The sequence below is a fragment of the Nerophis lumbriciformis genome, linkage group LG23, assembly GCF_033978685.3.
Source record: "Nerophis lumbriciformis linkage group LG23, RoL_Nlum_v2.1, whole genome shotgun sequence".
Classification (NCBI taxonomy): domain Eukaryota; kingdom Metazoa; phylum Chordata; class Actinopteri; order Syngnathiformes; family Syngnathidae; genus Nerophis; species Nerophis lumbriciformis.
Genome location: NC_084570.2, coordinates 6,093,757 through 6,106,360, shown reverse-complemented (window position 1 = coordinate 6,106,360; position 12,604 = coordinate 6,093,757). Strand labels below are relative to the sequence as shown.

General features: G+C 42.3%; 1 protein-coding gene across 3 annotated transcripts in view; it reads right to left on the bottom strand.

The window, feature by feature from the left end:
* unc80 (unc-80 homolog (C. elegans)) overlaps nt 1-12,604 on the bottom strand; it is a 111,754-nt gene that overhangs the window by 72,797 nt on the left and 26,353 nt on the right. For all 3 annotated transcript variants that reach the window (XM_061985282.1, XM_061985283.1, XM_061985284.1), the window contains exons 8-18: nt 11,431-11,704; nt 11,223-11,357; nt 10,932-11,148; nt 9,483-9,623; nt 9,123-9,391; nt 5,335-5,640; nt 5,126-5,257; nt 4,809-4,956; nt 3,908-3,958; nt 3,349-3,497; nt 794-957 (exon numbers count right to left, since the gene is read on the bottom strand). In XM_061985282.1, coding sequence (XP_061841266.1) covers nt 794-957; nt 3,349-3,497; nt 3,908-3,958; nt 4,809-4,956; nt 5,126-5,257; nt 5,335-5,640; nt 9,123-9,391; nt 9,483-9,623; nt 10,932-11,148; nt 11,223-11,357; nt 11,431-11,704 — 1,986 coding nt within the window. The remainder of the gene's footprint in view (nt 1-793; nt 958-3,348; nt 3,498-3,907; nt 3,959-4,808; nt 4,957-5,125; nt 5,258-5,334; nt 5,641-9,122; nt 9,392-9,482; nt 9,624-10,931; nt 11,149-11,222; nt 11,358-11,430; nt 11,705-12,604) is intronic.

Sequence of the window (12,604 nt, the reverse complement as noted above, 5' to 3'; positions counted from 1 at the left end):
AAAGCCGTAGATATGTGACTGGGCCGGCACGCAAAGGCAGTGCTTTCAAGGTTAATTGGCGCTCTGTACTTCTTCCTACGTCCGTGTACATAGCGGCGTTTTAAAAAGTCATACATTTTACTTTTTGAAACAGATAATTTTGAAACTGATACCGATAATTTCCGATATTACATTTTAAAGCATTTATCGGCAGTCCGATATTATCGGACATCCCTAGTTTTTATGCTTTAACTATGAATATATATTTTTCATTAATAATAATAATCCTACTTCACAGAAATTATTTTACCATGGTCAAGCCTGGAACCATAAACAAAGGACGAGTAGCCCTTCCCAAGTCTCTTTCGCCTCTCCAGTATTGGCGCCTTATAGCCCTTCAAGCCCACCGTGTCTGAGACGTGTAGTAAAACAGATAGGAAAGGAAGTCTGATATTTTGATTACAACTTTTCAAAATTATGACTACAAAATGTTTTTGCTTTCCACTAAATGTTGGCCTGAGGTGAAACTCTAACCCTAAGAATACCGCCACGTTACACCACTGGGTATTCCCTAAACAGAAATGACAAGTGGAAGCAAACTACACATCCCTGACTAGTGCATTCCTTCGAAAGTTGAGGAAGTAATCAGTGATTACACAAATGGAGACACAATGAAATACAGTCTGTGACCTAATCATTTGAACTGTCATGCAAGACAAAACAAACGACATCAAAGCAAGCAATGATGAAAGTGATGAGAAAGTGGGCGTTTTAACATTTTTCAAAAATCTACAAAAAAACAATTGTCTGCTACCTTCTTGGAGCTTGCAGTTTGGTCTCATCCTTCTCCTCAGGTTTCTTAGTGGCCGTGACCTTCTCTGCACTGTCCAGGAGTGCGCTCAGAGCCACTCGGCGAAAAACATTTCCATGTGCCTCCTTGATGAACTGCACGAGCTGGCGGATGTCACAATAGAGGCCCTGTGAGGGAAGGTGACAAGTAAAGGCTGTGAGTGACCTCACTGTGATTCTTCACAAGACACCTCCTCATCATGTGCGTATGCAAAGAAACGTGTCAGGCTTGTGAGTGGGAGGCTAGTGTTGTGGAAGTGCGTGTCATCTTCCGCCAACATCCACTAGTCGTGTCAGCCTCAAGGCCTGTAGAGTGACAGTACACTTCAATGATCCTGGCAGGTGGATGTCTGATGCTTGAGTGATTTTGATGTTATGTGACATGATGTAATCTCGCTGTAACTAGAAAATGCAAACCACTTAGAGTGTAATCAGCATGATAACTGGATATTTCCTAACATACCTACAATTGCCACCAAGCAAAGGGAATGATATCTGAGCAGTGATTGGATGCTCAGTCAGCACTATATGGGTCAAACGATACATTAAATACAGTGATACTGTGTCCCTCAACTCGATGTTGGTCATTTTTCAAAAACATGTGACTGATACAGCTTCTGTATCATTTGACTGTCATTTTCGGCATGAAAAACACCTTGTATTGTTTGCATTAGAACAATTCCAAAGTGTGGGATTATTTTGATCCTATAGTGCCAAATAATGCAAATGTTCCTTTCTTCTAGTTTACCATTTAGGTCAGTGGTCCCCAACCTTTTTGTAACTGCGGTCAACGCTTGAAAATTAGTCTCACGGACATTCCCACAGGTAAGACATTAAAGTACAGTATCTGCTCAACCCTAATATTTTTTTTTTAATTTTGTCATAAAAAAATAAATAATGTATCCCTGCAGACTGTGTTGATCTATATTGATATATAATGTAGGAACCAGAAATATTAATAGAAAGAAACAACCCTTTTATGCGAATGAGTGTAAATGGGGGAGGGAGGTATTTTGGGTTGGTGCACTAATTGTAAGTGTATCTTGTGTTTTTTATGTTGATTTAAATAAAAAAAATTAAAAAAAAAAAAATTATTTTATTTCTTGTGCGGCCCATTACCAATCGATCCACTGATTTAGGTCATTGACCAGAGTTGTATATTTCATACTGCTTGTTAAAAAAATCAATTATATTTGCAATTTAGGAAGTTTTTTGCAGGTTGAATGTACAATAATGACCGTTTTATCTAGCAGATGGCACCATTTTCAAACACCAGCACAGAATTATTGCAGTATTAATACAGCCAGTCAGTATGCCATTTAGACGGGACGGCGTGGTTCCGTTGGTAGAGGGGCCGAGCCAGCAACCTGAGTGTTCCTGGTTTAATCTCCGGCTTCCGCCTTGGGCAAAACACTTCACCCTTGCTCCTGATGGGTCGTGCATGGCAGCTCCCGCCATCAGTGTGTGAATGGGTGAATGTGGAAATAGTGTCAAAGCGCTTTGAGTACCTTGAAGGTAGAAAAGCGCTATACAAGTAAAACCCATTTAACATTAGATGTCATTTACCAATGACATCATTTGCAGCATTATTTGCTTTTCTGTCTATTAATTATCTTTTGTGTGCCTGTATAACATAATTCATGTATAGTTTGCAGTGGTGTAGAATTGTTAGTATTTTACATATACCGTATTTTTCGGACTATAAGTCGCAGTTTTTTTCCATAGTTTGGCCGGGGGTGCGACTTATACTCAGGAGCGACTTATGTGTGACATTATTAACACATTACCGTAAAATATCAAATAATATGATTTAGCTCATTCCCGTAAGAGACTAGACGTACAAGATTTCATGGGATTTAGCGATTAGGAGAGACAGATTGTTTGGTAAACGTATAGCATGTTCTATATGTTATAGTTATTTGAATGACTCTTACCATAATATGTTACGTTAACCTACCAGGCACGTTCTCAGTTGGTTATTTATGCCTCATATAACGTACACTTATTCAGCCTGTTGTTCACTATTCTTTATTTATTTTAAATTGCCTTTCAAATGTCTATTCTTGGTGTTAGGTTTTATCAAATACATTTCCCCAAAAAATGCGACTTATACTCCAGTGCGACTTATATATGTTTTTTTTCCTTCTTTATTATGCATTTTCGGCAGGTGCGACTTATACTCCGGGGCGACTTATACTCCAAAAAATACGGTACTTATATATTTTCCCCATTCTGGGTTGCCACAGCAACAGTTTTTAGGTCAGACGCCCTTCCTGACGCAAACCTGGCTCTCTGTTTTCCTCTAGTTTACTCTGACCATTGACATAATTATTGGCTTCTGTCAAGGTAGCATGATAGCATCATTAATCATTTTAATTAGCAGAACAGACTGGCTAATACTGTCCTCACAGCTTCAACATGTTTCATCATGACAGCCTTGTATGCCAGGTGGAGTGTTTAGTTTTGGTGCAAAGAGGCATAAACAAGTATCAAGGCAGATGGACGATTTCAAGCACCCACCAGGTTTTCAGGGCTGTGAAGCTCATGTGTGGTGGAGGCGCAGCGGGTGATCAGCGACTTGAACATGCAGCCCACCACAACCGCCTCCATGTTCTGTGCCACCGACTTATTGTCCCCCGTGGTGAAATTGTTCCCGAAGCCCGCTTTGTCTGGAAGCAACAGGCAGGCGGAAGAGACCAAATCAAACGCGTGTGGTTGAGTCATCAAAATATTCCATCAAAACAGTAAGCCCGAACGACAAATTTGAGGGATCAGGTGCAAAGAAAATGGGTCTATACAGCATATGGGGGGGGAGTAGCAAACTGAAAAGGATTCAGGGTAGGGAAGAAGGAATACATGCAAGTGACTTAGGCCTGCTTTTTAAGCACTTTGAGGTAATGATTCTCTTGGTCTATAGAATACAAATTTAAAAATGTGGAGTTGCAGGCGAGATTTGTCACTTCAGGACAGAGCGAGAGGGGCAGCAATGGAAGCAGTGCCAAAAGAAGGTTCTGATCAGGTGGGTAAGTTTATCACATCTCTAATATTATTTTATTGATTATACATCATGTGTATCTACCGATGTTTCGTTTTTTCGCCCTCCTGGACCTCTCACCTGCACTGCCGTACTCTGCAAGAGAAAAGAGGCGGGGCACAGGTTGATTGACATCAGGCCAGCACAGACATGTACGTCGTTTAAGGAAAGGACGTGGCACCTTCACCTCCACTGGGAGGTGAACCACAAACGAACGCTGGTAAAATAAACACGCACACACACACACACACACACACACACACACACACACATCTTTTAAAAAATACAAAGGTGCCTTTCAGAATCAAAAACGCTCATCAGTTCGCCACTTGCCAATTTTGCAGCATTTTGTCAGTGTGGAGACAAACAAAAGCTCAAATTTCAATGCCAAACTGTATCGGCATGTACTGTCGACCATGTCTCAATGCTGAGCAGTAATGCTGCTGATTGAATAGCGATGTAATGGGCAAAGCTTTGGATTGGCAAGTGTACAAAATGGATGAGTAAGGAAGGAAGGAAGGAGGGATTCAGCGTGTGGAGGGGGATGTGAGGGTGTGTGAGGAAAGGACCACAACGAAGAGGGACAAGCGGCGGTGCAAGGAAGGTTAACAGAGAGATAAGTGGCGATAGCACTGGAATGGAGAACAATTCAGCTTTGGCAAGCACACATTTGAGATTCTTGGGTAATATGACCATTGACCAAAAAAACAGTTGCTGTAAAAGTCACTACAAACAAATCTATCTGTATTGATGGTCTGGTAAGGTAAAGCCTGAATTATACACCTTTTTAAAACTCACCTCGACTTCAAGCAACATCCAATTTCACCTATTTTGTGGACCAATTGAAAGAAAATTGTGTCGCAAACTGACTTAAATGACAGGATGTTTTTCACCTGCAGCTTCCTCAAGTTGTGACACACCATTGTGAGTCTGGCCACATACTCACTGTCGGTGATGGGCTCCATGCAGAAGCCCAGTAGAGCGTGAAGAAAGTCCACAATGTTATTCAGCGAGTCTTTGTTGACGTAGTCACGCATTGTCTGGCGAAACTGCAGCTTGTCTAGCTTGTAGAGGCTGGTCAGACAGTTTTGGGCCTGACAAGACAGATGTATGAAATATTTACATCAGGAAATAATGCAGAAGTCCATTAGGAAGTGATGAAGCACTTTAAAAAATGTCATCAAGACACAAAGGCTATTATGGTGAATAATTCATTGCAGTGAAGAATTGTGGGAAAAGCATGCACAAAAGGAGGAATCTGACCTGCATCCTGAGACGATCTCCCGATAGACCACGGTGTCCCTCGCCACATCCGTATGCGCAGCCCAGAGACTTGACTATCTTGATGAGCATTGTGAGGGCCAGCCGGTGGGTGCTGAGACAGGAGTTTTCTTCCTGTTTATCGCAAAAGAAGCAAAAATCACCATAATGTCGAAAATAATAAGCAGCTGTTGCGTATGGCTGCTGCCAACCTTTTTGTCGTTGTCCTTGTTATTCTTCACGTCATCCTTACTACCTTGCCCACTTCCTCCGCCGCTTCCGCCTCCACCTCCTCCTCCGCCGCCGCCATCTCCCCCGCCTCCTCCTCCGAGGCCCTGTCCAACAGTATCCTTGGTCCGTGTCTCTTCGTTCTCCTTGTTGTCGGGCTTGGACAGCTTTTTGCCTATCCCAGGCACCATGCCCAGCTGCAGTAGGCAGTCGATGATGTTGAGTGCCACGTCACAGATTCTGGAGCTGATGTCGTGGCTGAGAACAGCGTAGAGGGCGCGCAGCACAGCCTGATACAAAAGGAGAAATTTAGCTGGGTCAGCAACAAACTTGGCAAACTTCAGTCTTCTTGAACGGGAGCACCTTGTGAACACAGGAGGGTCTCAATCATTACAGTGAAGTGTGTTCGGAGGTCTGGGCCGGTAACAAATTTTGCTGGAAGATGTTTTCGCCCACAAATTATTGCCAATAACCAAGACCAAATTAATGTATTATACATGTAACAATAATAATGATAATAATAAAAATACAAGTAACCCTTTTCGAACGCAACTAACTTTTATTTCTCATTGATATGTTTTACCATTGTAATTGGAAGGTAAATAACTTTAAATGATCCTAAATAAATAAGCAATCATGAAAACAAAACAGACTCTCAATCTCTGTTAGCAAAAATTGCACTTCAATAAATACCGAACATCTTTAAATGCATTGTTTTTCCCAGTTAAAAAAAACTTGGTTTGTTTGGTCTTTTTTCATTGTTGCCATCTCTTTCTGAAAAATTCAGATGCCGAGAGCGATGCACAGAGTGGACCCTCTTGCACTTTACTTGGAAGCGACAGACGAAGAAAACAAAACACACACAGACTGTAATTTAAATTAAATGTATCGTTCGATAAAGGCTTATGTGTTTTCTTAGTGACTGTGGCGCTCCAGAGCGATACCGATTGTTTTTAGAATTACTGCGCTATCACTGGTCTTTTTCGAACCAATATTCTTACTGATGGTCATGTAGACCATTCCAGTCTTGTGCAGGTTTACAATCTTGTCTTTGAGATCTGTGTGGAGCGGGTCCCTGAAGTCTGTTTCTTGGGAGTTCACATAACAGAGAACCTGACCTGGTGTGCAAACGCCACCAAGTTGGTGAAGAAAGCCCAGCAAAGACAATACAACATCCCTCAAAAAACCTCTGCTTTATTTAGAGCAGGGGTGCTCATTACGTCGATCGCGAGCTACCGGTCGATCGCGGAGGGTGTGTCAGTCGATCACCAGCCAGGCATTAAAAAAATAGTCCTAAAAATGAGCGATCATAAATCTTCACTATGACGTCACTTTCGTCACTTGATTGACATTCACGGCACCCGAGGGTCTTCTGAGATGACGCTGGCTGCTGCCAGCTCATTAAATCACCGACTGGAAGGCTAAAAACACTTTATTTCAACAGACTCTGGCGCCGTACCTGTCGTCAAAACTCCAAAGACCGACTGAACAGTTGCACAGTTGCGCTAACAAAATAAGAGTCTCAGAAAGCTGGCGTGCACAAGCTAGCAAGCTACGGAGTTTGCCGACAATGTATTTCTTGTAAAGTGTATACAAAGGAGTACGGAAGCTGGACAAATAAGATGCCAAAAACCAACCACTTTCATGTGGTATTGGACAGAAAGGAGGACTTTTTTTCTCCTCCATTCGAAAATGCGGACGTTATCAGCACCATTGTCTGACTCCTATCAATGCAAGTCATCAGAATCAGGTAATACACCAACTTATATTCTTGTCTTCATGAAAGAAAGGAATCTATATGTGTTAAACATGCTTGAATTATCTTTAAACACCTTTAACTTGTTAACAATATTAACTATATGTGTTAAACATGCTTGTATTATCTTTAAACACCTTTAAGTTGTTAACAATATTAACTATATGTGTTAAACATGCTTGTATTATCTTTAACCACCTTTAACTTGTTAGCAATATTAACTATATGTGTTAAACATGCTTGCATTATCTTTAAACACCTTTAACTTGTTAACAATATTAACTATATGTATTAAACATACTTGTATTATCATTAAACACCTTTAATTGTTTAACAATATTAACTATATGTGTTAAACATGCTTGCATTATCATTAAACACCTTTAACTTGTTAACAAAAACATATATTTCATAAATAAGTAAATGTAAATTATATATATGAATGAGGTAGATCCCCACGACTTGATCAATTGAAAAGTAACTCGCCTGCAGAAAAAGTGTGAGCACCCCTGATTTAGAGCATCCTCACCTACTGTCTGTGTGGTAGTCAAGCCACACTGTATAACACAGAAGAAATCGCTCCATAGGGTCATTAAAGTACCAGTAGAGTGGAAAAACAAGTTGACTTTATATGCTTAATTGTGTTTCATTTTATGCATTAAACCATATCCAATTGTATTTACAAGCCGCAAAGTATGCGAAAATACCGTCTAAACATCACAAAATGCCACAAATTCAGTCAGCTATTTTGAATGTCCTCTGTAATTTGTGTGCTTCCGCGACACATACTGTAACTGGTATACGGCAGTCAAAATGCCTACCGGTTGGTAGGGGATCAGTGACTTATTTTCCTCTTAGGTTGAAGTATACCAATTAACGCCTGAATGACTGAGGCAAGGTCTTGGAGAATATGATGTGGTAGATGAGACAAAATTGGACTCAACGTGTTTGGAGGCAGGGAAATGAGAGGGGCTCACTGCCTCCAACACCATCCCTACCAAACGTAGAGGGGGAAAGAATTTGTTTGTTTCTCTCACCAAAAAAACCCCTACTGAGATGTTTGCAACCCTGGTGAAAAACTACAGGAAACGAGACCACTGGGCTTGCCATCAAGCTTTGGGGATAAAATATTAATTTCCCCTCAAACAAATATAAAATTAATTTTTAGGCTTTAGTTTATGTTCATTTTCTAGATGTATTTTTTATTCTGTCTCTCTTTGTCACAATTATTTTACCATCAACATTTTGTACTGTTTATATCTTTGTAAGGCGGAAACAAGGACAAATTTGGATTTTAAAAGTTGAGGGAACACAACTTCCTTGCGTACTGGGGCATGGCTTGAAGGGATTAGATGCATGTTTTGGAGTAATATTAATGGGAAACAAATACATTTAATAAAATGAAATAAAAAATAAACAGAATTAAATAACTATTTTGTTTTTGAAGTTTGCATTATGATTTACTTTAATGTTTACTTTGTATGTCCAGGCTGTGAATCGAACCAACAAAAAACTTAAACAATACTTACGCAATTGTGCTATCAGGAATGGCAAACACTTCAGCTGCAATTTGCTTTCTTATTCCCTTTGCACAAGTCTTAGTCACCACCATAACTACCTTTTAGCGGAGTACTACACACCTCTTGTTTGGATTTTTAATTTGTCTCACTATTTATTTTTCGTGATTCATATTGCCGTGTGAAGGCCAACTTGCTCTTATCACGCATCTAACCGCTGATTGGTCAGCTGCTGCCATTCATTGTCATCTTGGCAATTAGGCAGCCCTAGAAAGCCAACCAATGAGCTTGTGGGCGGTCTAACAAGAACAACCTTCAAACTGAGGGTCCGTTTTCCACCTGGTGCTAGTGTTTGACTTGTGTCCATTCAATAGTATAGCATGGGACAAAAACTGCTTTTTGAAAACATGAGTGGACATGTTCCTTAATGTACGGTAACCTTGCTTATTCCTGTAAATTCACATTATTTTAATAATTTGCATCTTTATATGTCACTTACTGTGAGGTCCAACATGCCATTCTTCAGCACAAAGTTATTTGTGCCTTCTATGTTCTCGCCTTCCTCCTGGCAGGAGTAGTTGATGCAGGAGTCGGTCAGGCTGCGAGGAAGGTTAGCACAGGCTAGAGGCTCCACGGGCATCTCTGGGACGATCACAGGGTTGCAAAGCCTCTTCATATGCTCAGTGAAGAAGTCAGCGTAGCCTACGTTAAAAGACGCCACGGTTGTGTTGAATGCAGCCATGGTGATGGTGGAGATCTGGGATCGAACTTTAGGCAGCAGAAAACAAGACAAAGTCAATACATAACATTCTGATTCTCAGATTTTAGGCGTTGAGTGCTTGAAACAAGCCTCTCTTACCCTCCTTAACAGTGTTGTCACTGTGGCTGTTGGAGTGGTCGGGCATGTCTCTGAGTAGTGAGTGGTGGGAATGCGAATGCTTGGTGCTCAGACTGTCGGCATCTGCGGCTGTGTCTGTGCTTCCCCGACGTGTGAATTTACCTGTGACAGATTATTATTATTTGATATGGAAAGAATTAATCTACCTCTACTTTATTTTAAACTTTATTTTATTTTATCCATTCATTTTCGATACAACTTGTCCTCATTAGGATTACAGGTGAGCTGAAGCCAAATTTAGAGTCTTCTATTAGCCTGAAATGCGTGTGTTTGGAACATTGGTGGAAACTCCACACACAGACGTTCCAACAGAGATTTGACAAGACTTTTGACAAGAACAAGAAAGTTTGATCATATTACACCTATACTTACTCACCTGCACTGGCTTCCTGTTCACTTAAGATGTGACTTCAAGGATTTACTACTTACGTATAAAATACTACAAGGTCTAGCTCCATCCTATCTTGCTGATTGTATTGTACCATATGTCCCGGCAAGAAATCTGTGTTCAAAGAACTCCGGCTTATTAGTGATTCCCAGAGCCCAAAAAAAGTCTTCGGGCTATAGAGCGTTTTCTATTCGGGCTCCAGTACTATGGAATGCCCTCCCGGTAACAGTTAGAGATGCTACCTCAGTAGAAGCATTTAAGTCCCATCTTAAAACTCATTTGTATGCTCTAGCCTTTAAATAGACCCCCCTTTTAGACCAGTTGATCTGCCGTTTCTTTTCTGCTCTGCCCCCCTCTCCTTCGTGGAGGGGGGGGGGGGGGGGGGCACAGGTTCGGTGGCCACGGATGAAGCGCTGGCTGTCCATAGTCGGGACCCGGGGTGGACCGCTCGTCTGTGCATCGGTTGGGGACATCTCTGCGCTGCTGACCTGTCTCCGCTCGGGATGGTCTCTTGCTGGCCCCACTATGGACTGGACTCTCAGTATTATGTTAGATCCACTATGGACTGGACTCTCATAATATTATGCTAGATCCACTCAACGTCCATTGCACCAGTCGCCCGGGGGGGGGGGGGGGGGGGGGGGGGGGGGGGGGGGCGTTGTGGCTTGTGCAGCCCTTTGAGACACTTGTGATTTAGGGCTATATAAGTAAACATTGATTGATTGATTGATTCTAAGCCAAATCTCCTGAATGTGAGGCAGACATGTTACTCATTACACCACTGTGTTGCCAAATGGGGCTTCCATATCTTATGGGTTATACTTGTATCGCGCATTTTTACCTTCAAGCTACTCAAAGCGCTTTGACACTCTTTCCACATACACCCATTCACACACACATTCACACACTGCCCACGGACACAACGGACTTGACTACGATAGTGGAAGCCGGGGATCGAACGAACCGCTCTCCCAACCGAGCCACGCCGTTCCCATTCTGAATATTAAGAGTAATCTGCCTACCCATAATTGTGGCCTGCCATCCCCCACGGTCCAGAGCACGTCGATCATCTCCCAGGCCGGAGAAGCTCCCAAAGGAGAATGCACTGCGGGTGGGTGAGACATCAAGGTGGTCATCATGGAGCAAGAAAGGGACACCCATACGACGCTGGCGTTTCTTCCCTGTGTGATGGAAGGGGATGGATCCCTTTCTCTCCCGATCCTCACGCCTATTCTTGAACTGAAAGAAATTAACTTCTCATTTAAGCCTATCGTCTTATCTTTACATATATTAATCAAATCAGTTAGGCTGACCTTCTTGAAGATGTTCATGCCAAGGTCAGATGAAAGGTCTGGCACTGCTTGGCGACGAAGGCTGGTAAGTGAAACCTTAGTGAACGTCTCAGTGCTCAGAGATTTGCCCTCCTCATTGCATTTCAAACTCATGTCCTATCAAAAGCAAATACATTAACTATGCTTATGGAATAAAAACAACAAATCTGACTGATCTTAAGACTGTCACCTGGGTTTTATGGGTGTTGACCAGGGAAGGGGTGGCAGCCACCATGGAACTGCTGCGTGGCCGCGACAGAGGAGCAACCAGTGGTTCAGGGGCCCGTTCGGGCCTTTCTTCCAGAATCTGTCTCAGGCGTTGGCGGTAATACATCAAGGCCCAGTGCACCCCCTCCTCTGTCCAGTGGGGCTGCAGAAGGCAACGCAGCACCGCAACATCAAAATAGGTGGCGTAACGAGCTCGCTGAGACAGGGATGCTGGCACAGCAGCCGGAGCTGATGTCCTGGAGGAAAATGACAGTCAAGAATGAATAGTTGTATTTGAGGCTTTCCAACAATACCTCTAAGACAATAAACCATAAACACAACAATATTCTGATGTCATTATCTTTTCACCTGCCAAAACAATGTTTGTATACAGCGGTACCTTAGTTTTTGTACAATTCGGTTTATGTATACAGTCCCGGTTATCGTGTGGCCAACATTTAATTCCGCGGAAATGATTACCCCCCCTATCCCCCCCCAAAAAAAACCCACACGTTGTTGATAGAGTCGCTGTACATTTATTTTTTACATATGACTGCAAAATAACCCACCCTGGGGCTAAATATGTCATGTTCTGTTAGAGCTGGACCATTAGGATGTGGAGCCAAAACTGACCTGCAGGGAAAAAAAAGTGTATTTAATCATGCTCACACAGAGCAAAATCCACACGCAAAACACAAAAAAATAAAGTTCAGGAAATGGGCAAAAGGGCAAAAAATTATGCACCTGAATGCATTTAAAGCTGGGTGCGCGCATAAAGACAATGGGGCTATTTTTGTCCCAATTTCCCCCTTCTGGCCAAAGACCGCAAATGCCTGTTTATCTTATGTATTTAACCTATTTTTCCAAAGTGGGTATGTGTACCCTCAGTGGTACGCCAGTTGTCATAGGGGCTGAATACGTCTGAACATTCGTAGTAAGCAGTGCTCATCTTGTGAACAAACACGATGCGGTGAGTGCAATGCAGACAGAAAAAAGTTAAAGTACCAATGATTGTCACACACACACTAGGTGTGGTGAAATTTGTCCTCTGCATTTGACCCATCCCCTTGATCACCCCCTGGGAGGTGAGGGGAGCAGTGGGCAGCAGCGGCGCCGCGCCCGGGAATCATTTTTGGTGATTTAATCCCCAATTCCAA